A 27,424-nucleotide genomic window follows, 5' to 3' on the forward strand; every position below is an offset into this window, starting at 1 on the left:
GTTTTTATCTGAGAGATGTGCATTGCATGTACATGTATATATGTATCCATACCTACATGGTTACATACACATCTCTAAAGTTCTCTTGTCGTAATTCTGTCCTAGGCTCCTATCTCATCTTAAACGCACATACGCGTGTGCTCGCGCGGGCACAAACACAGCTTCAAGAAAGACTAGTAATGCTGGTGATGAACAATACAGACCAATGTTTGTGATGAGACAATGAATAACACAAGCGCATATGTTACGTGCGACAATGTTGGAGACTAAAACAGTAGGATAAAGTGCACCACAAATTCAAATTCAGGATTTCAGAATAAAATAAAATGAAAATTATGAAAATATATACGAAACTAGCCAAGTTAACCAGTCTCATCTTGAGCGCTTGCAAAAGAGCACATATACATCTGCAAAAGGCTCTTCTGGCCACTTCTTTTCTTTTTCCAGTTAGAAAACCCTTCTGGCCTTAACGAAAAAGCAATGCAAAGGGTTTCCGCAAATTTGATTTTTGAACTTTGACTAAGAAAATGACAACTCTAAGTGTTATGTTCCTAGCTAACAATAATACACAGAAAGCTAAACAAATAGATAAATCATCGACCTCGAGAAAATGAAGCACATAGTAAGCATCACACTGGTCGTATGCCTTTGATCTTTCTGTTACAACCTTCAACTCTTTATCCCTTGCCCTAACCTGCAAAACAAAAATCTTTAAAGATTTAGCCAGACAACTTGAGAGAAAATCAGAAAGAAGGGCAAAAAGAAACGCCGTGGTTCGGAAGACAAAAAAAAAAAAAAACAGTTGCAACATGATCAAGCACTCTAGGCTGCTAAAAAGATAACATATTGTCCTCGTCCTAGCAAATTATGAATTGAATGCTCAATTAAGTATAAAAGCCATGGAATATGACATTTTTGGGTTGACAAAGGAAATTGAAGTTGTCATTAACAGATCAAAGGCTATTTGGCGTACCAAAGATGGATCATTATTGGGGCACAATGAAGAAATGCTAATAAGAAATTAATAAAATTATTAACAAGAATTAACCAGGTTTAGCCTCAATGTATAAATGGGAAGTTATGGAATGATGTATGCTTTAAGATCATATAGGTTTCACTTTTTTGAGCAAACGATATATATATATATTTCTTACTTATATACCAGCAAAATAAAAATTGATCATGTGATAAGAAATAAGTAATTATGCATCTTGATTTAATCTGAATTTGTTTGCTGTAAAATTTTTTATGCTATAGAGTTACAATCATGTAAAACCCTGGAGGAAAGAGTAAATTTCCATATTCGAAACGGAACTTCCAATTAAATCCACTAGATGTCGGAATATACAGCATGAGAAAATTACCTCGGCCTGTGGGATTTTTCCCCGCAGCAAAAGATCTACACTCTTTTCTGTCTGCCGGATGATAGTGAAGGGAAAAAGAAAGAAATATTATATGAAGAGAAAGAGAGAGAGATAGTTGTCCGTTGAACCATTAGATTTCCATCCAAAGGGTTAGAATATGGTGAAAATTGAATAATTATAAATAGAGCAAATGTCATTTACTTACAGCCTCTAACTCTAAGCCTTTAACCTTTTAAGAATTAGATTTCCATCCAACGCTAACACTAGCCAGTAACTGTCTGAAAAACACTATGCGCACGTGTCTATACATGTAACCAGTCATTTCTAGCAGCGAGGTTTACATTCAAGAAGAAACTGCGATAGACCCAAACATATAATTAGACAGAGACATAAAAAGAATGATACTTGGTACTTTTCAAGGGGATAGAGATGTTGAAACAAATACTTATAAAGTTCCCCTACATTAACTTCTGCAATTGAATTTTGTGTACGGTTTTAGCAATCCATATTCAAGTACAATAATACCTGAGATTAAATTTTAAAGCGAGGATGGAAGTTGATTTACACACCCGATGTGTAACCCAATAGTGCCTCTGTCTCATCTCAATTAAGAACTCAAATGTTGGAGATGCTTGTCTTTCAAGAATGGATTTCTGACATTTTTCTAGATTTGGCTTCTCCATCTCCTAAAGTTCTTAACAACTAAAGAAATGCAGAAGAAATCTTAGAGAGAAATCGAAGAAGAAGGAAGAAAGGAATAGAGAGAGAAAGAAAGGAAACCGAACAGTCTTTCTGTATATTGTATTGAATGAATGATTACACATGGTTTGCTATATATATAGTTGTTTACACTTGATGACTCAGCACTCTCTTTCTTAACCAACTAACTAACTTGTAACTGACTTGTACTAAATGGCATGTGGTGAATGATAAGCTATGATACACCCTTAGTTATTATCCCCCCTCAATCTCAGCTAGGGTAACCTAGTCTGAGATTGCAACAATGGCGAATAAAAGCAGGACCATGCAACCCTTTTGTCAAGATATCTGCAGTCTGATGGTCAGTAGGCACATACTGAACTTGTAAATCCTTCCTTTGAACCTTTTCGCAAACAAAATGAAAATCCGTGTCCAAATGTTTAATTCGTGTATGAAATACAGGGTTTGAACAGAGAGCTAAAGCAGAAAGATTGTCACATTGCAACAATGGTGGTTCAGACAGAAACTGATGTAGATCTTTTAACAGTAGTCGTATCCAGACAATATCAGCTGCACAATGTGCCAAGGCTTTATATTCTGCCTCCGTTGAACTTCTGGAAACTGAGGCTTGCTTCTTAGACTGCCACGATATAGGATTGGACCCCATGAAAACCACAAACCCGGTAACAGATCTCCTTGTATTCGGATCAGCAGCCCAATCAGAATCTGAGAAAGCAGTTAAGGATGTGTCCTGTGATGCTGAATATGTAATTCCACACTGCAAAGTACCTTGTATATACCTTAAGATTCTTTTAACTAGATCAAAATGTATATCAGTAGGAGTGTTCATATATTGACAAGCCACACCCACAGCATAGGACAAATCCGGTCTAGTAAAAGTTAAGTATTGCAAAGCACCAACTAGACTCCTGTATGCACTTGGGTCTTCCAAAATCGTACCTTCAGTAGCCAGAAGTTGAGTATGAGGCTTGCATGGAGTTGCAGTAGGTTTACAGCCATCCATTCTAGCTTTATGAAGCAAATCTCTTGCATACTTAGACTGATTGATGAAAATATCCCCATTGGCTTTATACTCAACCTGTAATCCCAGAAAATAAGCCAATCTACCCATATCCTTTAATTCAAACACATCTCCAAGTTCCTGAATTATAGCTTGAACCTGATTCTTATTGGATCCAGTGAGAATGATGTCATCTACATATAGTAATAGAACAACAATATCAGTGCCATCATGTTTCACAAATAAACTTGTATCTGATTGAGACATTTGAAAACCCATTGCAGGTAAGTATCCTGTAAATTTGGCATTCCATGCTCGTGGGGCCTGTTTCAAGCCATACAAAGACTTCATCAACTTGCATACATATCCAGGATAAGTAGAATCCACAAACCCTTGTGGTTGTTTCATATAAACCTCTTCCTCCAATTCACCATGCAAGAATGCATTCTTAACATATAACTGTCTTAATTCCCACTGAAATTGAGCTGCAAGAGTAATGATTAACCGAACTGTGGTATGTCGCACAACAGGACTGAATGTCTCAAAATAATCTAGTCCATGCTCTTGATTATACCCTTGAGCTACTAATCTAGCTTTATATCTTGAAATAGACCCATCAGGATTATTTTTCATCTTGTAAACCCATTTGCTACCAATAATTGCTCTGTGTGTAGGTGGAGGGACAAGCTTCCATGTGGCTTGACCTTTCAATGCATCGAACTCTTCTTGCATGGCTCTTTGCCAATTAACATTTGTAGCTGCACTTCGAAAGGTTGTAGGCTCAGCTAGATCATTAATTTGAGCCAAAAAGGAAAACCCCCCAGTACCATAGTTATCATGTTCATCAATCTGTAAAGTTGACAACTGAGGAAAGGTAGCTATAAAGGCTGAATAATCTTTTCTTGAAATAGCCCCTGTTTGTAACCTAGTTTGCATCCTTGGAACAGAATTATCAGATTGAATATGCTCAGATACTTCAGAAGAAATTAGAGGAAAAGTTACCTCTAATTGTGCAGGATTGTGGACAGGTAACATCAAAGCTGTGTGTGGAGGGGATGAATGAGTTGTTTCAGTTGACGGAGAAGATGCTGTTGTTGAAATATGAGGGCTTGTCCCAACTGTACTTGCACTAGTCTCATTAGCTGGTGCACTGATAGAATGTGGAGAACTGACACCTACTGAATCAGATGTCATATTTCTGCCATCAAAAGTACCAGAACGAGGCTGCACTGGAAGTGTAACAATAATAGGACCATTCACAGATCTATCTATGAAAGATTCATTCGAAGAAGAAAACACTGTAGTACAACTCATGACTTTGTAAGGAAACACACTCTCATCATGTATAACATGCCTGGATATAATCAGTTTCTGAGACTGCATATGAAAACATAGTGCTCCCTTATAACCTTCTACATAACCAACAAACACACATTGAACAGCCCTTGGTTGCAATTTGTTCTCATTATAGGGTCGGATATAGGGATATACTGCTGTTCCAAACATCTTAATATCTTGTAAACTAGGCTTTGTACCAAACAACAACTGATAAGGGGATTTCATCCCTAATGTTTTACTTGGCATCCTATTTATGAGATATACAGAATGTGCACAGGCATGAAACCACAAGTCCTGAGACAAATGAGCAGTGGTCATTAAAGTAATGGCAGTCTCTATGATGTGTCTATGCTTCCTTTCAGCCATCCCATTCTGTTGAGGGGTGTAGGGACACGAAATCTTATGTACTATACCTTTAAGTTTCAAGAAATCTTCAAACTGTTTACTTATAAACTCTCCACCCCCATCAGTTTGAAGACATTTAATGCTAACATTAAACTGATTATGAATAAAGCTGAAAAATCTCTGAAAGACACCAAAAACTTCTGATTTATTGATTAAAGGAAATATCCATACATGCCTTGTGAATTCATCGACAAAACTAACATAGTATCTATATCCTTCTATAGATCTAGTTGGTGAAGGACCCCAGAGATCGGAGTGAACCTTCTGAAATGGAAAAGTACATGTATTCGTCCTATCTAAAAACACCTGCCTTGACATTTTTCCAGAAATACAGAAAGAACATACATGCTGATTATCATCCACTGTAATAGCTATATATGATAGTTTCATCATCTCGAAAAGCACTTCATTGCTGGGATGTCCAAGTCTTTGGTGCCACACTGTAGACTTCACCTTATGACCAAGTAATGCTACTAACTTCTGAACTGATGGAGACAAACACCTTGGGAACAGCTTGACTGGAATCCGAAACAACTCACCATCCTCACTCCTTCTTTGGTAAAGAACAGCTTTGGTTACCTTGTCCTGCACATAGAAATTTACATCATCACATATGAACCAGCAGAAGTTATCTTTGCACAATTGTTTAACTGAGAGTAAATTCACAACTATAGTTGGCACATGTAAAACATTCCTCAAGATCAAAGAGTAAGGTGATGTATTTAAATGTGTAGACCCAATATGTGTGATTGGCAAACCTTCACCATTGCCAATTGTAATTTTGTCATTGCCTGCATATGAAGTGACTTGTTGCAAAGAATCAATGTTTGCAGTCATGTGATGAGAAGCCCCAGTATCTATAATCCAGGAATCATTAGGTAAAACTGTTGGTGGAGCATGAGCTTGCATTGCTGTGAGAGTAGGAGCAGGTGATGTCCCTTGATAGGGAAAGTTATTTCTATGATAACAGTCTAATGCACTGTGCCCTTTCTTGCCACAAATCTGACATTCCATACCCTGTCCACCTGAGCTTGATTGAGTAGGCCTTTTCCAGCAATTAGGAGCTGTATGCCCTCTTTTGAAACAAATCTGACATTCAGGCACTATGTTGGGCTTTATCTCAGTATTACCAGACCAAGATTGCCAGCTTCCTCCATTTGATCTGCCCCCAGACTGACCACCTCTATTGTTTCCATAATTCTGAGATCTGTATGTACCATTCCCATTCGGCTTGGAGCCATACTGAGGTCGAGAACCATTATTATGGAACTGTCGTGGAGTGTTGGATGTCCCCATAAAACCATAAGCACTGGCATTCTCATGATATCCTAAATCTTGATGCTGTGGAAAAGGATAAGATGGAGGAAACATCACTGGTGCTGAAGACTGTGGAAAGGGCAAATGCATCGAAGCTTGAGACTGGGAAACAGGATATGGCATCTGTGCACCATTTGAAGATGATGCCCCTGAGCTATAGTGTTCTTGAGACTGAGAAAACGGATATGAAATCTGTGCAACATTGGAAGATGATACTCCTGAGTTATAATGTTCTTGTGACTGTGGAAAAAGAGATGGCATCTGAACAGCATTCGAAGAAGATGCTCCTGAACTATAATGTCCTCCAAAAATAGAATGTGCACCTGGTATTGGTGTTAAAGTACCTCCACTAATGAAAGGCACATTAGCAGAGTTACTAGAAAACCCTTGAGCCATGGAGGAATAAGAACCAGAACCAGAATTCCCTTGCATATACAAACCAGCAATATTTGGAGACAAATTTTGAATAACAGAATCAGCTTCTCTTTCTGCACACAATAACTGCTCCCTAAACTCTCTTAGCGTCATATTTGTATCTCTTGTAAAAATTACAGTTCTTATAACCGAATATTCTCTTAGTAAACCAGATAATGCTGCAACAATAAAATCATTATCACTGACTACTTCTCCAGCTGCAACTAACTGATCTTTAATATTTCTAAGACGAGACAGATAATGATCAATTGAACTTGCCCCTTTCTGCATAGTCTGAAACTCTGTCTTGAGGGTATTAACACGAGCTTTAGAAACAGAAGCATATCGATCTTGCAAATTTATCCAAGCTTCATGCGCAGTTCTAGACCCTAAAACATACTCAATTGACTCATCTGACAAGGTAGCAATCAATAAACTCAGAAGAGCAAGATCCACAGACTCCCATTCCAAGAATGCATCAGAAACTGTATGTGTAACCCCGTGATCCGTACTAACTACATACTTTGGTGGACATGAAATAGAACCATCAAAATGACCAAACAGTTTATAGCCTTTGAGAACAAAAGTAAACTGAAACACCCACTTCGCAAAATTCTTATCATTCAGCTTAATGGTCAGCATGCCTAAAAGGCTCTCCACTTTCACAAATGACGACATTATGTGTACAATTTGTAAGAAAACAAAGAATCGACACACAGAACTTCAAGAACCTTCAATCTAGAACAGTAAACACCCAATTCAACAAACTACACAAATCAAGAAATGACTTTGTGCCCACAACAATCTACAGCAAAGTAATCACTAATGGCTGTGTGCCCACTACAAATCAAAACTCAAGAACTGGCTTCGTGCCTTCACAAACTACAGAAAAACCCAGAAAGATTTCGTGCCCACTACAAATCAAGACGCAAGAAATGGCTTCGTGCCTTCACAAACTACAGAAAACCAGAAATGGCTTCGTGCCTCCAAATTGACATATTTGCTTACAACTTTGAACAATCAGACCAAGAAAAAAAAAATTAGAGAAATTTCACCTGAATCTGTCTTCAATTCACAAAACGAAGAACACCAAAATCACCATTGATGTAGCACACGAACCCATAATCCACACAGAAGAATCACTGGCTCGATACCATCTTAACAACTAAAGAAATGCAGAAGAAATCTTAGAGAGAAATCGAAGAAGAAGGAAGAAAGGAATAGAGAGAGAAAGAAAGGAAACCGAACAGTCTTTCTGTATATTGTATTGAATGAATGATTACACATGGTTTGCTATATATATAGCTGTTTACACTTGATGACTCAGCACTCTCTTTCTTAACCAACTAACTAACTTGTAACTGACTTGTACTAAATGGCATGTGGTGAATGATAAGCTATGATACACCCTCATTTATTAAAAGTAACAGTTTCTACTCCTCAACCTGAAAACAGAAAATAAGATTTGGAAGCGCAATTTTGACCAAATAGTCATGCATCAAACTATTTATTCCACATTCTCTTAAAAGGGAGGAGAAAAAAAAATAGAAAAACAGAAACAATCAGGTCATATATTTCAATTTCTTCTCCTTCTTAAAATCCAATACTGCTATAATCACTAATTTAGAAAAATGGGAGAAACAAACAGCAATTGCATTGTAGAGAATTTATCATGTCTGGCTTGGGGAGTCTGTGCTGTATATATAGGTAAGTAATGATGGGGGTAATACACTACTAGAAATTTGGCTAAAAGCCACCCTTTTCATTGGTGCCTATTGTGGCATGTAGCCACTCACATTGGTGGCAAACCTCAATGGCTACCAAGCAGCCACCAAATTAGAGCGGGTGGTCTGTGTAGAGGACTCTATTGTAACAATGGCTACCAATATTGCATTGGTGCCTTTCCTGCATTGCCACCCTAATTCACATCGGTTGCAAAGTTGCAAAATAATATTAAAAAAAAGGATGCCCTGTGTCGGCACCCAAATTGGAATATCATGTTTCTTTTTCTATTTTTGGTGAGAAAACAAATTGTTATATCATTAAAATATAAGAATACAACTATAAATTTGCATAACTGATATTTTATAGAATTTTGTACAAATGTTGGAACCAGCAGTCAGTTCCTTCTTGTTGCTTCAGGGACTATTCCATTGAACCGAATCTGATCAACTTGCATCACCCAACCAAACAAACAAAAATAAAGTTAAAAAGGAAAATCAGGGAAGCTAAGGAAAAAATTGAAAACAAACCAAGAACCAAAATGATATAGGAGGTCTATCTTTCTATCATTTTCCTTCTTCATTTTGAAAGTGAAAAATTCGTACTCTTTACTTTACCCAAGCATTGAACTGTTATACATTTAATAAAGAAAACTAACCTTGATTGGGACCAATAGAGTGCTTGATCATCACATTGCTGAGTTTTATAAGATCCTTCATGTTTACAACATGTTTATAACTAAATTCATAAAAACGCTCAACGTCTACATTGGAATGGAATGCAAATTGTGAATCACTATTCACAAAGCACGAAAAAACTGAAAAGAATACGTTAGACAGATAAATCAAACTTTCTAAAAAGGTCGTACCCAGTGCACAAGGCTCCCGCTTTACGCAGGGTCTGGGAGAGGTGAATGTCGGCTAGCATTCACCTCTCCCAGACCCTGCGTAAAGCGGGAGCCTTGTGCACTGGGTACGACCTTTTTAGAAAGTTTGATTTATCTGTCTAACGTATTCTTTTCAGTTTAAGAAAAACAAAAAACACACCTGTAAGTAAAACAGCACAAAAGAGAGTGCTCCAGCATCACACCTTTTAACATGGATTTCTTGTTACGTTGGTACCCATTGTTCCTACCATCTAACTTCTCCAAATTGTCACCTATTTTCAAAAGAAAAATTCGAGAGTCCAATAACTTCTTATCTTTCCATCGTTTTCCTTCTTCATTCCCAAACCAAACAATTTCCACTCTTTACTTTACCCAAGTATTGAACTTTTATAGATTCAATAAGAACACTAACCTCCATTGGAACCAAGAGCGTGCTCCACCATCACATCTCTGAGTTTTATAAGATCCTCCATGTTGACAGAATGTTCATAACTAAATTCACGTAAAGGCTCAACGTTCTGCATTAGAGTACAATGCAACACTGTAAATTACAAACAACAGAACATGAAAAAACTGAAAAGGATACGGTAATGCATCATTGGCAGCATCCAAATTGACAACTCGATGAAATGGTCAATGCAAACATTACAGACAGATTCAAAAACAAAAACTGAAGCCATGAAAAAACTTAAAAACCCACAAAAAAAAACCAAAATCTTATAGGGGCTTCCTTATATTAATCACACAACAAAATTGCGAACAACAAAACATGAAAAAATTGAAAAGGATATGGCAATGCATCGTTGGCAGGATCCAGATTGACAACTGCAATTTTTCTGCACGCCGAAAAAATGAAATGGTAAATGTAAACATCACAGACAGATTTAAAAACACAAATTGAAGCCAAGGAAAAACTTGAAAACCCACAAAAAACCAAAATCTTACAGGAGTCCTATTTTTCCATCATTTTCCTACTTCAAAATAAAAACAAAAAACTCTAATTTGAGTGCCTACACATATAAACATCGGATAAAAATCGTAAAAAAAAAAAATTCAAAACAGCTGCAGAGATAACAAAAATGATAAAAAAACACCATAAAAATTTTCAATCAAAAGTTAAAGAAACTTTAACTCACAGGAAGCTCTGTAACCAGTTGCTAGTGGCTGCACAGTGAAAAGACGACTTTGCTGCATAATAATTAACGTAAGAAACAATTTAGTATAACTTAAAACACTCTGGGAAGATCATGGGTATAATTATCATATACCAGTTGATTCATAAATTGTGACTATCCATCCAGGAAAAGCACCTATATGCACTGCGGTATGGTAGATTTTTCATGTGTTCTAGATTCATCATCTGCAAAATATGCATCTGTCGAACTACATAAGTCTATAGAACATTATCTTAACGGAAAAAAAAAAAAGAAACTACAAAATTTGAACTTCGATCTAAAAGGCATTCATTAATTTCTTTATATCATTTGAATATAAAAATTATTGCATACAATGAATGTATCCAGTTCACCACAGATTAGTAACCCATTCTAATTTGGTCCACATGATCGAATATGTGTGTGTGTGTAGCCATTATATGCAAATACCTAACAGATTGAAGTGATCTTTTAAAACTTGATCTGGAGCTTTGTTCTCTTCCCCTGTTTGTCGTATATATTACATGGCTCCATTTTAAACATTCTGGCCAATAGCTATGGCGGTCCATCAGACAAATTAGATGGTTTAGTACGTGTTGATCTCTAGTCCTATATCAACATTGTGTAGTGTGGAAACTTTATCTCAGGAAACCTCAATATGCAGATGAGATATAACATTTGAATCAAGAATTCACAGATACAAAAACTACTTAAAATAATTTTGAAAGTAAGTAAAAAAAATATGTTGAATGCCTATTACCTTCACCAGACCAAAAAAAGGTTGGAAATGCCTGAAATTGGCCGGAAGAAACTCGCATCTTCATCGGAAAAACCCACTCGCATGTTGAGCTTATTGAACTCTTCGATCGAGGGGTAGATTTGAGCATGCAAAGCACGAATGTTGTTGTTAGGACTCTCCTGAGTAGTTGGAGAATAACAAGGGGTAAAAGAGAGAAGGGATCATTTTTACCTCTTGGTTGAGGTCCAATTTAGGCAGACTTCGCCGGATATTGGCCAGAATACCCACGGTCACCGTTTCTTAGATCTGAAATTAAGAAAATTCGGCTATAAATTTGGAGAAACTAACTTGAGGGTTGGAATGTAACATCCCACATCGCCCAGGGGAGTGGATCATGTAAGTATATTCCCATATCTACCTAGCACGAGGCTTTTTGGGAACTCACTGGCTTCGGGTTCCATCGGAACTCCGAAGTTAAGCGAGTTCACCCGAGAGCAATTCCAGGATGGGTGACCCACTGGGAAGTTCTCGTGTGAGTTCCCAGAAACAAAACCGTGAGGGCGTAGTCAGGGCCCAAAGCGAACAATATCGTGCTACGGTGGTGGAGCGGGCCCTGGATGTGGTGGACCCCGGGCTGGGATGTGACATGGAAAGAGGAAGGGAAGAGGATTTTGGAGGTATAGTTTGACGCTCGTTGGTGACCGGAGGACGGAGCCACTGCTGCATGAAAGAGAAGAGGGAGAGAGACGATACGGGAGGGAAGATAGAGAGAATGAAGGGGGAAACGAGTGGAGGGAATGAAGGGGAGAGAGGTTTAATGGTTTTTTTATTTGTTTTATTGGTGTTCAATAAATTGTATTGGTGCCCAGTTAATCACAAATGCACCAAAAAGTATTTTTAAGAAATAAAGCTATTTAACAGACACCAATTATTGGTGGCTCAATGTTGAAGGCCACCGATATCAGCGGCATTCCACTGTAAAGCCACCAAAAAAAAATAAGAGCAGCAACTTTATATCTATGACCACCAATTGCAAAGGGTGTGCAATGAGCATAATTCTAGTAGTGATACCTAAACATTTTCCTGCAAGGCATCAACGTAAAATGATGAAGCCATGTTGAAAGCTCTAAAGTTTTTCTATTAGAAGTTCCATTATCACGTAGAGAGAACTTTTTGTCCAATGGGAGTTGTTGATATCTCTAACATATTAACAAGGAGGGGAGCATAAATTAAGTCCCCCAAAACCATCGACATATTCATTATATCCTAATTGGCTTCCCACATTGGTTTCCCTAGCCTATCATTCTTCTATGCCTCAAGAGATCATCTTTCTTCTTGATAGATCATTGATTATGAACTTGAAAGGAGTACTCAAATAAGCAAAGAAAAGAAAGTACTTGATGTACAACATAATTTTCAACATGATGCTATTTTTGTGCAAATTTTGTAATATTAGCATCCTGGAACAAATCAGAGCTTCCTGGAATAAAACAAAACAAAAATGTTAGCCTTCTGAATTACAAATTACTACGAACTTCCATTGACACACCCCGACCTAAATCAGGACGTGCTGGCTGTCATGTGAGAGTGACGTAACCATGTGCACAATGCGGAAGCACTATTTATATAGAAAAATACAAGTAAATAAAAACCAAGCTACTAGCAGTACTAGCTAAGAAAAAGTGCTAGTGTGAGATTAAGTGTGAAATACACAACCAGAGCATAAGTAACCTAATTGCAGTCCGGCAGGACAAGTACTAATTATACAACACCCAAAGGTGATCCTACATTTGTGAAATTTGTCAGAACCTACCCCCCTAAGAAAATTTCATCCTCGAAATTCACACAATAAATACAATTCACTAATAATCATAAAACAACATTGGATACATCTCTCTCATTCGGTCCTCTGTCTCCGAGGTGGCTTCCTCCTAAATCAGGGCGGGGTGTGTCATCCATACCAATAACCAAATATGGAAAATTAGTGCATTAACCATGTGGACCAGCTTCCCTTATTAACCTACTTTATTTGTCTTTAAGGATTTTGATCTTCATCTGATATTATCTAGGGCAATACAATATGCAATAACAGGAAGACAGTCCAGACTCAAAAATTATGTCTCATATGTAAAGAGGACCTCAAGCAAAAATAATTCCACGTAAATTTTTTTATAGAGACCAGAACAAACCAGATAAGTTAGGGTAGAATTCTTTATTATATTCTCAAGCTTTTGCCCATGAGCAGTAGCAATAAGCATGACTCCTCTCTCAGCAATCAAGCGACAAGCAAGAGCTTCAGATTCCGTGCCAATCTCATCGACAATGACCACTACAGGCATGTGGTTTTCAACTGCCTCTTTCATAACTTTGTGTTGCATGGATGGTTCTGTGACCAGCTTTCTCCGTGCCCCTCCTATTGCTTCATGTGGAATATTTCCACCCCCTCCTATTTCTTGCTTGTATCAACAATTACCTGTCCAGTAGTGTTAGTGTTCTTTGAATCATGTAATGAAAATATGAATACAGATGCAAACACTTATATAACATGAGAGAGAGAGAGAGAGAGAGAGAGAGAGAGAGAGAGAGAGGGAGGGAGGGAGGAAGTTGGCACTATATGAAAGGAAAAAAAAACTTCACGTACCACTCTTTTGTGAAATTCATCTGACATGACACGAGCAATCTCTCCCAAAACAGATGTGCCTTTTGGAAATTCCGTATCAATCAATAAGTTATTCTTAGTGAGTCACAGTGATGTTCATTGTTAACACCAATATTTGCGATACATCCACCCTTCTTGTTTCTTTTTTACTGAACCACACACTTCACCAGGGAGCACAAACCTAACAGAGCTCTCTTTTATTGTTTTTCAACTACTTAGAGCTTTAGAAACAAGTCACATCCAGTTACTATGTTTACACCAGGGAAGACCGTTTTAACAAGAATCAGATAACTTTACCTTCCAACAAACAAGATGCTCTTGCTGTATTGAAGCAGGTCGTAAACCATGTCAATATGACCAGATACAGCCCTGGCAACTCGGTAAGTTAATCCAACAACCATCTCTTTTCTACTCCTGACAGCTGATATTCTGTGCAAGGTACCTGCAATGCCAGCTCTACCCCACACACCAAACAAAAAAATAAATAAAATCTACAACAGCTTTTTGAGCATCCTCCAATTCTTTCAATGATACCTTTCTTTGCTTCTTGTTTAAAACCGTGTGGGCGTTGCGGGGACGGAGGGGTGTGGTTGTGTGTGCAATTTAGAAGCTCAAAATTATGGGGTAGTCGACCCAAATATTGGGCGCCAAGTTCATCAAGGTAGCGTGCTTCGGGCAATCGACCCAAATCCCTTATAACCTATATATGGTACACACAAACAACATTAGGCCATCAATCATTTGCATTTGCAGCAGGGCCCTGCCTTGTTATGTTTCTGTTCTAAGTTGGTATAGTTTGAAAAACATTTTTATACAAGTGAAGTGATTATTAGAAGTGAAAAGTGCAGCTAATCCAAAGATACAATAACAGAAAGAGTAAATAATTGAGACGAGATGAGACCTCTAAGGGTTGAGCTCTTTTGGGTTAGGGTTGATTTATTAACTACATTGGAAAAATTAAAGAGCAGTGAAGAATTGAGAAGATGAAGAGCTAGAGAGCCAACAGAGAAGAAATGAAATGATCTTTATTATCAAAAGACTTGAATGAATTACAATATGATTCACCACTCAGTTATATAGAGTACAAAGCTTAGCTCCAAAGCTAACAGATATAACCAACATAACAGAAATAACCAGCTCTATCAATCTAACAACCTTTCAACAAACTCTTGATGACATGGCACTCTGATGTGGATATTGACAACATCCCCCCTCAATCTCAACTGGGATTCCAGTTTGAGATTGTATGAGTGCTTGAGAAATGCAGAATAATGAAGTCCTTCTTGTCCATGTACTCCTAGCCCGACTCCCGTCATCAATTAATCCTCTGTTCTTGGTGTTTAAAGATGTCTTCATGCATCTGCATTATCTTTTTTATGGTACCCATGTTGTGCTTGTCAACCATTATGTCTGTCAAGTTTCGAAGTGTGTGTCCTCAACTATAGCTTTTTCATACTTCCCCTTCAGCCCAGTTTTATGAAAATAGTCCAGTTATCCACCCGATGCACGGTTAAGCTACTGAATTTCCTTCTCATATCATATCTTCCCATGAAAGCACAACAATCATATCATATCTTCTCTGTAGTTTCTGGGAACACTAAACCTTACTGCCTCTAACTGGAGCTTCACACAAGAATAGCCTTCTATAAAGGAGTCGTAGCACACCCTCATGCTGGTATAATAACTTCTTACGGGATTACCCTTCGTGGGATTTATCGTCAACAATCTCATTCAACTTGGCTTTGGCCTTTAATATTTACAAAAACAGAAAATTAACAAACTATAGTGTGGCATCGGCCTTAACTATAGCACCACGGGATCGGCCTTTGTGGATTTTACCAAAAACAACTTCTTTGAACAATGGCATCGGCCTTCACAATTTCAACAAAAGAAAATCAACATCTATGTAGGATTACCCTTCGTGGGATTTTCCGTCAACAAATTCTTCTACCCTTCATGGGATTTAGTTATTCGTGCCTTCGATATTATAGTATATATTATTCCCTATTCTTGGTATATTTTAGTTATTATTTTGGTGAGATTTTGATGTTTTGTTATGTATTTCCAATGTAGGACATGCAAACTTGTTTGGAGCATAAAGTAGTCAAACAATGGGATTTTTGAGTGATTCCAATTGGAGCAGGTTCGTGAGTCTATCAAGAAGGTTGTATCAAAATTTCATAATTTTATCCCAAAACACCTGATCGTGGCGAATTAATTTATGCCCAGAGCACAATATTGGCAGATTGGGCTATAGAGCTTATTTGCGCCTTTTAGGCTGAAAGATAATGGATTTTGGATTTGGGCTCTCCTTGGAACTTGAAGAGGAGGTCCTAATCCTTAGTTTGAGTCGTTTTTGGCCTGTTTTGGAGCTCTGAAGGTTCAGAAACGTGGCTATTTCTTTGCTGGGCTAATTTCCTAATCAGAATAGAAATGTAATTTCTAGTTATCCTTTTGTTATTTTATTTCCTAGTTTTTAGAAAGCCTTTTCTAGGAGGGTTTTAATTTGGAGTAGTATAAATTAGGCTTTTAGCCATGAGGCAACATAGGAGGAAACGCACAAGCCTTTGACAATTCAAGTTTATTTTCAAAGTGTTTTCTATCCTTGTTCTTAATAATATTTTATTATGATTGTTCGTAACTAGTTCTTTTGCTAGGGCGAAGCCATGAACCTTAGCATGAATATGTAATTTTTATTCAATTGCTTGTGATTGATTGCATGCACACTTTGAATTATTAATCACCATTTTAAACTATTTAATTGTCTTGATGATTGGCCACCATTAGGATATTTAGACAAGTAATTTGATGCAATTTCTATTGGAACATCACCCTGAAATTGAGGAGGGCTTCTTGTGATTAGTAATTGTAAGTTCACTTAAGGCGAACATCACGCTCTTAAGGGTTGCATGGTTTTTCAAAGGGTTTTCACAAAACTTAATGAGTCTTACATGTTTATATTTGATTTGAACATCACAAACGGGTTGCATGTTAGATATACGTTTTCGCTTGAACATCATGAGGAAAATATGCATTAGGAAAACCTAACATTTAAAGCATGTATGTAGAAATTAATAAGTAATTGGTAAAATTGCATAGGATTGTTATGGGGACGGCGGAACCCTAGGCTTTTACAAATTGATTTTCTTTAAATTGTTCTCTAGTTAATTTCTTTAATTGTTTTATTTTAAAATTCGTTTTTATTATATTAAATTCTAAAATCAACATTTTCCAATCTTTGTTTTCAAATAATTAATTAAGATTCGGTATTTACAAAAATTATTCATTCAATCTCTGTGGAAAACGACCTTGCTTGAGCTGCTATACTACAACAACCTTATACTTTCGCAAGTATTTTAAGTGTTTTTCTTCCTACTTTTGCAGGTGGTAAAAATCCTATCAAATTTTACCAAAAACAACTTCTTTGAACAATGGCATTGGCCTTCACAATTTCAACAACAGAAAATCAACATCTATGTAGGATTACCCTTCGTGGGATTTATCTACTCACATCACGGAATTATCCTTCGTGGGATTTACCGTCAACAAATTCTTCTACCCTTCGTGGGTTTTACCTATTCACATCACGGAATTACCCTTCGTGGGATTTACCGTCAACAAATTCTTCTACCCTTTGTGGGTTGTACCTATTCACATCACAAAATTACCCTTCGTGAGATTTAATGTTAACAACTTCTTCAAACTTCATTGTATAACCGGACTTAAAGTAGATATATGCTAACAATTGAGTTGGTTAGACTCAACATTATAGGCTGAGATAAGAAAACATACTGCACAAACTCCTCAACAGAATTGCATAAAATAAGTGAAGCAGAGAGACAAGAATTAGATGCTGCAAAACTTCCTGAGTAATTCGACAATGAACACCCTAAAGATATCAGTAGCAATCAAACCCAAGAATCCATACCCATTTCTCCAAACATATCAAGATTTGCAGAAACATCAAACCCAGAATTTCAATAACAATTTGGAGCAACAATCTTGAACCCAAATATTAGACACAACTTGAAGAAGCCAGAAAAACTCACAAGAAACTTGACTTCATGCAACAAACTAATTGAGTAACACAGACACATTCTGTCATTAAATCTTTCATGAATTTAAGAGAATGAAGGAAGATACTATTCCGGTAAGGAGAACGAAGGAAGATGATATTCTGAGAGCAAGTTCAGTGAAACATTATGGAAGGAAGAACCAGAGAACCATACCAAAATCTTCCGATCCTGATCTTGCCAATGAAAGTGGCCATCAGCATGCAATTGCATATGTCAATGGAAATAAGATCCTCCAGGAAGCTGCCCGTGAGAATAAAAAAAAAACTTGCTTCAATGAGCAAGAAAAGATTGATGCACTCTTCCTCAAGATTATCCACTACAGGTAAACCACCGAGAGATCTCATCTGAGCGAGAGAGCTCAATCACCCCATTGCCATTTTCAAGAACCAAGAAGCAACCCAAACTCAAAACCCAAAAAAACCGAAACTTTTTTCCACAATCTCTTAATTAAACCCAGAAATCTTGCACTTAGAATTAAAACCCATAAATCATTTGATCACGAAACTGCTATCTTCCATTGAAACCCAATCCGACCATTCAACAGCTATATCGACATCAACGTCAACACCGCCTTATCACCACCATTCCCGATCCAAGCCGCCGTCTTAGGCCAAGTCAGCCTCCTTTGCTGAAATTTCATTGACGCATAAGATCGAACACGTGATAGGCAATAACTCGTTAGAGAGAAAGAAGACACACATTCCAGGTTCCAGCAAACAAGAATCACAAGATTATGGTGAAGTAGCACCAAATTCTGAGGAAAAACCTAGATCCCAGCGAAGCAGCAGAAGATTATGAGGAAAACATTGAATCTAGCGAGCCGGCACCACCAACTCATGAGAATACACCTGCTTCCAATGTAGGAGAAACCGCAAGGGAAAGAAAATTTGATTTGAGGATGTAAGAGCAGCAAATCCCAATGAACAAGAAACCCAGAAACAAAACAACCCAAAAGTAGTAGAATGATCGCGGAAGCACCCAGAAATTTATCGAAACATCTAATGAAAACTTGGAAAGAAACTAAAGCTAGAAACACATGAAAAATAGTGGGAAGTGGAACCACCAGAATCCATAGCGTAAGCCTAGTGGCTCTGATACCATATTAACTACATTGGAAAAATTAAAGAGCAGTGAAGAATTGAGAAGATGAAGAGCTAGAGAGCCAACAGAGAAGAAATGATTGAGCAAACTGTCATGCAAATCTCGCAGAAGAATCTGCAAACAAAATATTGAGACTTGAATGAGTAGCTTGAATTAATTAAAATAAAAAGAGAATATTTTAGAGGGAGTGGGAGACCTGCAACAAGGAGAGCAGATGGTTCTCTTGCTCGTGATGAAGGCAACTGGAAGCCATGGACATACGCGCCCTCTTTCCCATTCTCATTCGCAGGCGGTACCCCGTGAAGGAGGAGAGGAGTACGAAATGCTGCTGCTATTGTAGCAGTACTTCTTGTTCAAATTCAATCGCTTCACTCTCCGCTGCCGCCGGGGGTTTGCATTTGCAATTGCCGACAAACTACTATTACTCATGCTGCTGCTTCTTCTGCCTTCTTGTGCTACTACCCTATGCCCTTACTTTATTCCGGCTGGCTGAATGGATTGGCGGCAATGGCTGATAGTGGCGGTGGCAGTTGGGGTGGTGTAGGTAGGGGTGGGTTCGGTACGGTTACCGTACCAAAATCCTCGTACCAATTACCTTACCAAACTTTTGGTTTTCTAAAATATATTACCATTACCATACCAAACTTTCGGTATACCGAAGTTCGGTATTGCCAAGTGTTCGGTTGGCATGGTATGACAATGGTAATTGCCACTGTATTTTGAGACAAAATCTGTTTTTGCTTTGTTCAACATTTCATATTTTGTGCCTTTGTAATAAGACAAAGATATATAAACCAAATGCATAGACAGAAGAAAATTCTCATAACAAGTGCCCAAATGGATTTCGGATTTACATCTTTAAATGGATTTACAGCCGCATGAAATGTTGATGAATTACTTGAAAATTATAAGCTTGAAACAAAGAATGGAAACATAAAGCAGTACTATAGGTCTACAAGGACAATGAGTAGACTAAATTCCTCACCTTAGCAATACCGGTTGATTATTCAACAGAAGCATAAAGCATCACTACCACAAGACTCACCTCTTTAACTTAAACCTCACCTTAGCTGCTGATATCTTATAAATTGTACCCTAAATTCATCTATTATTCATCATTCACAATTCACACACACAATAATTCAAATGATGCATCAAGATTCATAATGAAAATTAAGCTTACAATCCAAATAGAAGTTACAAACCAAAACAAATAGAATTTAACAATCCAAATAGAAGTTAAAATTTCATACCAAAGGAAAATTGAAACTAAACTTCAAAAGGTAAAATTCATTGATCAATTCTTCAAGTTTAAGATGTCGAAGTTTTTGGAGGAGACATTGAACTTATAGAAGATTGAGTTTGTGTCAAGCCTACATTACAAACAAAGAAAACATATTAGTAGCAAGAAGAATTAAAGTTGAAAACCATTTAACAAACAAAGAAAATATATTATAATTTATAAATATGTGTTATATTATAATTATATATTATATAATTTATATAAATTATATATTATATTATATTTTCGGTACGGTATGGTAATACCGTGGTAATGGTATCTATTACCAATACTGTACCACCAACTTTCGGTACGGTACAATACTGTACCATTACCGTTGGCACAAAAAATTTGGCACAAAATCAGTATGTTACGGTTGACAATTCGGTTGGCATGGCAATTTGGCAAAAAAATTCACCCCTAGGTGTGGGAGAACAATCATATCAAAATAAAAGAAAGATTGTTTATATTGCAGTGGGACACACCCAGCTTGTGTTTATCATTTTTCTAATTTTGTTTTCTTTTGTATTTGCGAAATGAAATGGGCCGTGAGCCTTCCTTAGTCAGAGGCCCAAACCCTTTCTTCCTATGAGGTGATCAGTCAGACTCGGAAGAAATCAGAATCAGAGGGGGAAGAGAGAGAATTAGGGATGATGGGCAGCTGGGGGAGCAGAGAAGATGATGGAGGAGAAGGGAAGGGTTGGTTGTGGAAGCTTCCAGTCCTCAAATCGCAGCAACTAGGGAAGGTGGGCCCCGCCTTTGGCCTCGGCGTTGGCTGCGGCGTGGGCTTCGGCATCGGCCTACTCGGCGGTACCCCTACTCTCTTTCTGGCTGAATTGAGTTCAGTTTTGTGTATAGGGTTAGGATTCAGGAGTAGACTGACTGACTGCCAATTTCACCACCTAACTATCTAACTCTCTATCTTGTTGCTAGCTAGGCGTAGGACATGGGAACCTAGGTATTGAATCTAATTGTGCAGCACAATTTAATTGTTTGGCCACTTCAAATGCCATATACTTAGCTAAGCTAAGCCCATTTAGTATTAGGATCTAGTGGTATTCCTCATTCACTTTTTAAAGTGAGAGGTTTTAAATTCGAATATATCGGGACTCAGACATTGGTCGACTCCGATGCTTAATTATGCTGCAGTGGTCATTCCGTGCTTGCGTTGGTGTTGCTGCGTTATGTTTATGCAAAATCATGTTTATGCTTAATGGCGTATAGGTTATTGATTTTGGAAATTCCTTGTCCAGGCGCAGGATTTGGTCCTGGGATTCCTGGCTTGCAAGTTGGCTTTGGCCTTGGTGCTGGATGCGGGGTCGGCTTAGGATTCGGCTACGGTGTTGGAAAGGGCAATGCCTACGATGACCATCGCAGGTACTCTAATATTGGCAACCTTTTTCCTGGTGGAAATGTCGGCATTTCGTCTGCTTCTCGAAATCTTCCTACTCAGTAAGTTCGTTTATTCATTATTCCTCTAGGTATGCTTACTGTGTTTCGCTTTATCAATTCAATTTCACTCATTTTCTTGGAGTCCTTATTTTTCGGAAAGGTAAAAAAGAAACCATATAAAATGAAACATAAAAAATGACATACAAAGCTAAATAGCGCTATTAAATTAATTAGGCAATGCAGCAACTGAAACTGGGAACGCTGCTGTTTCTTTGATGCATATCGCAACTTTTACAACAAACTCATGGAACCTTGAAAAGGAATCTGATGTATTAGTTTAGTTGACGGATACTACTAGGACCTCATTTATTCAACCATGAATCAAGTTACCAAGCAAAACATTCAAATAGTTTAAACTAAAATAAAAGTATTTTGTACGGTACTTTTCTGCCGTTAAATATTTTCGGGTGATAATTTTGTAATTGTCATGCATATTGATTTAGTATCCATTATTCCTCCATGTTATCAGGAATGATATTGGTGCACTTGTTGAGGAGCTTGTTGATAATACGAAGAAACTTGTCAGAGCTACTGCAAGAGAGATGGACAAATGGAGAAGATGAGTTTTCTTTTCTGAGTTCTCATTGTAGATTTAAAATGATTATGGTTTATAATATACATGCTAAGTTATAACATATGCATGTTTGGGAAATGGGGAGTACTAAGACTTGTAGTGTGCATCTCCATCGTCAAGGTATACCTATGCTTATGATTCTGTTGAACGCCATTGGAAGAAAGCACTTGTGAATTGCATTACTTGTGTCTATGGGATTTCACCATGGAGCTTTATAGTTTGTACTTCTCTAGAAGTCTTGTTTCATGAGTTGCCTTGTCTCTTTTATGTACGATATAGAATTTTTGAACTTATGGTAAAGAAAGTTTTAAATCTTTATTAATGGGCCTACAAAGATTGGCAATTGTCGCTACAGTACTAATTTGTATTCAGGTTTTATGCTTCTGATTACATTCTTTTTGGGTTGTTGCTACAGTACTAATTTGTATTCAGGTTTTATGCTTCTGATTACATTCTTTTTGGGGTTGGTTATGTCTGGTTGAGTGTGTTAGGTGCGTTTTAGTACGTTCTGGGGACTTATGGGTTTAATATTAAAGATTTACGGTTTTTAGTAGGGATATATTTGTGTAAATACAGTGTAAAAATAAAATGACCAAAAGTGTAACTAAAGTGGAGTGACAATCAATTGAATCAATAGACAATCTCCTTGTAAGACATGTATTTTCTTGCTGGATTGAGAATTTAGAGCACACAATTAAGAAAGGATCAACTTGATTGCTTGTTCGTATTCATATTTTGACAGTGTGCCCATTTTATATTGCTAGATAGTTTTGGCAATAGAACATATTTGGCAAGAAAAAGTGGATCGTTTGGAGTTCCACTCTGAATTATAGTTCAGTAATATGAAACTGTCTATTTTTTTAGTCTTAATTGAATCGCCATTCTTGCGAAAGATGATCCAAATCGTTAACCATTTGATTGTCATCACAATTTGAAAGGGTTTTGTACTGCGGCTAGGTTCAAGCTCAATTCAATGACACTCACATTTATAAAACATATACTTCCTAGATACAGCTTTTATCTGGTCCTGAATTCTTGTTAGGACCTTCATGGTTAACCTTTCTGGCAAACCGTTGAGCATCCTTGACAAACAATCCAACATCTTATCTTAGATTCAATTTTAACTGCTGAAAAATTAAAATAGAAACTGTTGTGTTTTTCAAAAAAAAAAAACTCATCTTCGTCATTTCCGTTTGGATGATGTTTGTGTCCTCCTCGTGGGGAACTTACTTGTCTCTCCACTTATGATTAACGAACATTTTTCGTCCGATTGTCATAATCAAAACTGTTCGTTCTCTTTATTATCATCAAAATATCCCATTTGCAAAAATTATTCAATTTAGAAATTGTTTAGTAATTCACACACGTTAAACCATTTAACGGTTTTGGTGACAAGTAGTATATTTATGATGAACCGTCTATTTGTTTTATACATATGAATGGCTAAAAGATCTTTAAATTGAATAATCTTTTGCATATATGATTTTTAGACGATGATAAAGAGAATTAACGGGTCTAATTAGAATATTCAAACAATAAAGTATGTTAATTCTAAATAGAGACAAGTACTCCATGGGACAAGCATTGTTTGCCTTCCCTTTTTCCATACCCTTCCATGCCCTTCTATTTGTGTGGTCACGGTTAAGCCACGTTAATATTTTATATTACTATTCATTTTTGTCTTATTATCTTTATAAAAAAAATAATATAAAATGTTAATATGGCTTAACTGTAATCACATAAAACAGGAGGGCATGAAAATGCATGGAAAAAGGAAGGGCAGACAATCCTTGTCCGCATAAGGGACACAAGCATTATCCTTCCGGTTTTAAGAAAACAAACGAAAAGAAAAGAAAAGGTCACGTCAAACAATTAATATATGTCAAAGAGGTGTTGGTAGGTAAAAACGATCGAGTAGGGAAAGTGAAAGCATTCACTAGTGCGTCTGCCTTGGGTTTGGCTGTTGTAAAATTTTGAACATGAAAAAGGATGCTTGGCTGAGACCTGAAAGAGAGAAAAAGAGAGTCCAATCATCAACATTTTCGGATTGAAGATGTTATCCATGGAATTTCAAGAGCATCCCACGTCAGCAGCATCATCTGCCAAATCAGCAAATCCATCCTATGAAATCATACAAATGGATTGCACAGGTTCAATGCTAACCAATCAAAGACAACAACAAAAATCCAACGTGGCAGGTCGACATCCACCAGACCAAGCTTATAGTATATCCCTTCTCAGCCATTGCTTCTGAGTACGGAGATATAGAGAGGGTGTCCTGGCTGGGCAGGACGTAGCAAGTACTTGTAGCTGAGACTTGTTGTGAGTGCAGCTGATATTCAAATGGCTTCTCTGGCAGCATCAACAGCGGCCGCCTCCCTCAGCGTGTCTGAAGTGCTCGGAAACAGCCTGGGCAACTTCAGCAGAACAGCGAGGTCGGCCCCGTCAGCCACCACCCCAGCCACCTTCAAGACAGTCGCACTCTTCTCCAAGAAGAAGGCTGCGCCACCTCCCAAGGCCAAGGCTGTTGCTCCCGCTGATGAAGAGCTCGCCAAGTGGTATGGTAAGTGTATATCTAAATGAATATACTTGCTCATCTTTAACATATGTCACACATTTGATGAAGAATGTAAGATAACATATGGATTTAAACACATAAATGTAATGTACCTAGCTAATTAGAATTAGATTAATTGATTAGCTAATTATGTTCATGGTGGTATTCGTATTTCAGGTCCTGATAGAAGAATCTTCTTGCCATCGGGGCTCTTGGACAGATCAGAGATCCCAGAGTACTTGACTGGAGAAGTTCCTGGAGAGTAAGATAGTACTCTCTCTCTCTCTCTCTCTCTGGCTACTTAATTAATTACCAGATATCTAATCTAATCACGGATTGTCCATTCCTTTAATGCAGTTATGGATATGATCCTTTTGGGCTAGGCAAGAAGCCAGAAGACTTCAGCAAGTAATGCACATCCTTTCATCTGTTTCTCTCATGGGAAATTATTACTTAATTTCTCCTTAATTCAGTTTAATAAGTTGATGAATGTTAATGCAGATACCAAGCATATGAGTTGATCCACGCTCGGTGGGCTATGCTTGGTGCAGCCGGATTCATCATTCCAGAGGCCTTCAACAAATTTGGCGCTAACTGCGGCCCTGAGGCTGTCTGGTTCAAGGTCATTCATTCGCATTTCATTTTCTTTTAAATTTTACAATTCTTGCAACTTGCTAAGAGTAATTGGAGTAAAGTTCGAAAGATTCTTGACTCTTTTTGTACACATGATGACACTTGATGAGGACATGAATGCAGACAGGAGCTCTACTCCTTGACGGGAATACATTGAATTACTTTGGTAAGAACATACCAATTAATCTTATCTTTGCTGTTGTTGCTGAGGTTGTTCTTCTTGGTGGAGCTGAATACTACAGAATCACAAATGGTTTGGTACGTACCTAGAATTCATTTTATTTTCTTATATCATTGTTTGTTATTTTCTGAACTAACAATTCTGAATATTAATTTGAAAAAAGTAATACAACTTTAGAAAGTTAGTCCGACTATATTAGTGTAGAAGGTAATTACAGCCTAGAAATAGTTCCAAACGTGCAAGTATAACCATTGAGTTAAAACACTGGAACTTGGTTTTCCTCATGAAAATTCTGTAAACCTGAGGTCGAAGCCGAATGAGTTTAGCTAGATATAACTTACGTATTTTCTGGTATAGATGTCCTTTTAAGCAAAATAATAATTTAATTAAGGATGACAAATTGACAGTCTCATGACTGTTGTAGGAACTGGAGGACAAGCTTCACCCAGGTGGTCCTTTTGATCCACTGGGGCTCGCTAAGGATCCAGACCAGGCTGCATTGCTGAAGGTAAAGGAGATTAAGAACGGAAGACTTGCCATGTTTTCCATGCTTGGTTTCTTCCTGCAAGCGTATGTAACCGGAGAAGGCCCTGTTGAAAACCTATCAAAGCATCTCAGCGATCCCTTCGGCAACAACTTGCTGACTGTGATTGGTGGCTCTATCGAAAGAGCTCCAACCCTGTAATTTTAAGTTTCCTTTTTGTCCTCCTCAAATCAAAATTGAAATGCATTGTATATCACATTGAGTCCTTTGAAAGGCTTTTAAGTTTTTAACCTTAATCCTTGAATGGAATTGCATCTATCTTTTCACTGTGTTACGTACGCTGGTTGTTATAATAACTATTACGTCATTCATGTTGGGGTTACGTCCACACTGGTGTTGATCCAGGTTCGCCATGTAAATTAAGAGAGCTACAACATACATGGATGCTTTCTTTTTTTCTTTTTTAGAAAGCGACTATAAGGCTCCTCGAACCAGGAGCAGTTCACCAAAGTCATATGAAGAGTGATATCGAAGATGGAGGAAACATAGATATTGGAGAAGCAGAGAGAATTTGTTGAAAAACGACTTATCATTATATTTTTGGATAATGATTACAAGGCAATGACTTTGTCTTATAAATACACAACTATAACTAACTCAAGACTTGGACTAATGACTTTCAACCACATGGCGCACTAATCACTAAACACCTGTCATTACTTAAACCTTCATATCCTAACATTCCCTCTCAAGCTTATGTTGTGATCGACCAAGCATAAGATTGGAGCAATGCGCAGAAAACAAAGGTGAACATAAACCTTTGGTGAGAATGTCTGCATATTGTTCCACAAATGCAATAAATTGCAAAGAAATGCAACCTTGCTGAACACGTTCCCTTACAAAGTGGCAGTCAATCTCAATGTGTTTTGCTTTGGAGTGCAAAACTGGGTTAGTTGCTAAAGACATAGGAGAAATATTATCACAGTGCAACAAGGGGGTATAGAACTGTCAATATGCAAGTCTTTGAGTAGTTGCTGCAACCAAACAAGTTTTGCAGTAGTAGTTGCCATTGCTCTATATTCTGCCTCATTAGAAGACCTGCTAACAGTATGTTGTTTCTTGGAACACCAAGAGATAGGATTATGACCCAAGAAAATAACAAAACCGGTAATGGATCGACGATCATTGGGATCCCTAACTCAATCAGCATCAGTATAAGTTTTGAGAGATAGAGAACTAGGTCTAAAACATATGCCCCAATCCATTGTACCTTTGAGATACCTAACAATTCTCTTAACAGCAACAAAGTGAGAGTCCAAAGGTGAATGCATGAATTGACTGACTTGGTTGATAGAATAGGCTATAT

General features: G+C 37.6%; 3 protein-coding genes and 1 pseudogene across 3 annotated transcripts; 2 read left to right on the forward strand and 2 right to left on the reverse strand.

Annotated features, from left to right (window-relative positions):
* Nucleotides 1-333: 333 nt before the first annotated feature.
* On the reverse strand, nucleotides 334-19,148 carry LOC126586545 (uncharacterized protein ycf45-like; annotated as a pseudogene).
* On the reverse strand, nucleotides 8,655-9,652 carry LOC126584897 (uncharacterized). Its single transcript, XM_050249272.1, has 4 exons — nucleotides 9,579-9,652; nucleotides 9,327-9,438; nucleotides 8,939-9,018; nucleotides 8,655-8,730 (listed from the first exon to the last, which is right to left on the reverse strand). Exons 1-4 carry the CDS (start codon nucleotides 9,637-9,639, stop codon nucleotides 8,678-8,680), a joined length of 306 nt encoding a protein of 101 aa, XP_050105229.1. The 5' UTR covers nucleotides 9,640-9,652; the 3' UTR covers nucleotides 8,655-8,677.
* A 1,638-nt stretch (nucleotides 19,149-20,786) lies between the features above and the next one.
* On the forward strand, nucleotides 20,787-22,521 carry LOC126584856 (glycine-rich protein 5-like). The gene is made up of 3 exons (XM_050249228.1): nucleotides 20,787-20,987; nucleotides 21,431-21,629; nucleotides 22,099-22,521. The coding sequence occupies exons 1-3, from the start codon at nucleotides 20,828-20,830 to the stop codon at nucleotides 22,190-22,192; spliced, it is 453 nt and encodes a 150-aa protein (XP_050105185.1). The 5' UTR covers nucleotides 20,787-20,827; the 3' UTR covers nucleotides 22,193-22,521.
* A 1,919-nt stretch (nucleotides 22,522-24,440) lies between these two features.
* LOC126584854 (chlorophyll a-b binding protein CP26, chloroplastic-like) lies at nucleotides 24,441-26,392 on the forward strand. Its single transcript, XM_050249225.1, has 6 exons — nucleotides 24,441-24,766; nucleotides 24,938-25,022; nucleotides 25,118-25,168; nucleotides 25,262-25,382; nucleotides 25,517-25,651; nucleotides 25,999-26,392. Exons 1-6 carry the CDS (start codon nucleotides 24,547-24,549, stop codon nucleotides 26,257-26,259), a joined length of 873 nt encoding a protein of 290 aa, XP_050105182.1. The 5' UTR covers nucleotides 24,441-24,546; the 3' UTR covers nucleotides 26,260-26,392.
* Nucleotides 26,393-27,424: the final 1,032 nt, after the last annotated feature.

This window comes from Malus sylvestris, chromosome 10 (genome assembly GCF_916048215.2).
Source record: "Malus sylvestris chromosome 10, drMalSylv7.2, whole genome shotgun sequence".
Lineage (NCBI taxonomy): Eukaryota > Viridiplantae > Streptophyta > Magnoliopsida > Rosales > Rosaceae > Malus > Malus sylvestris.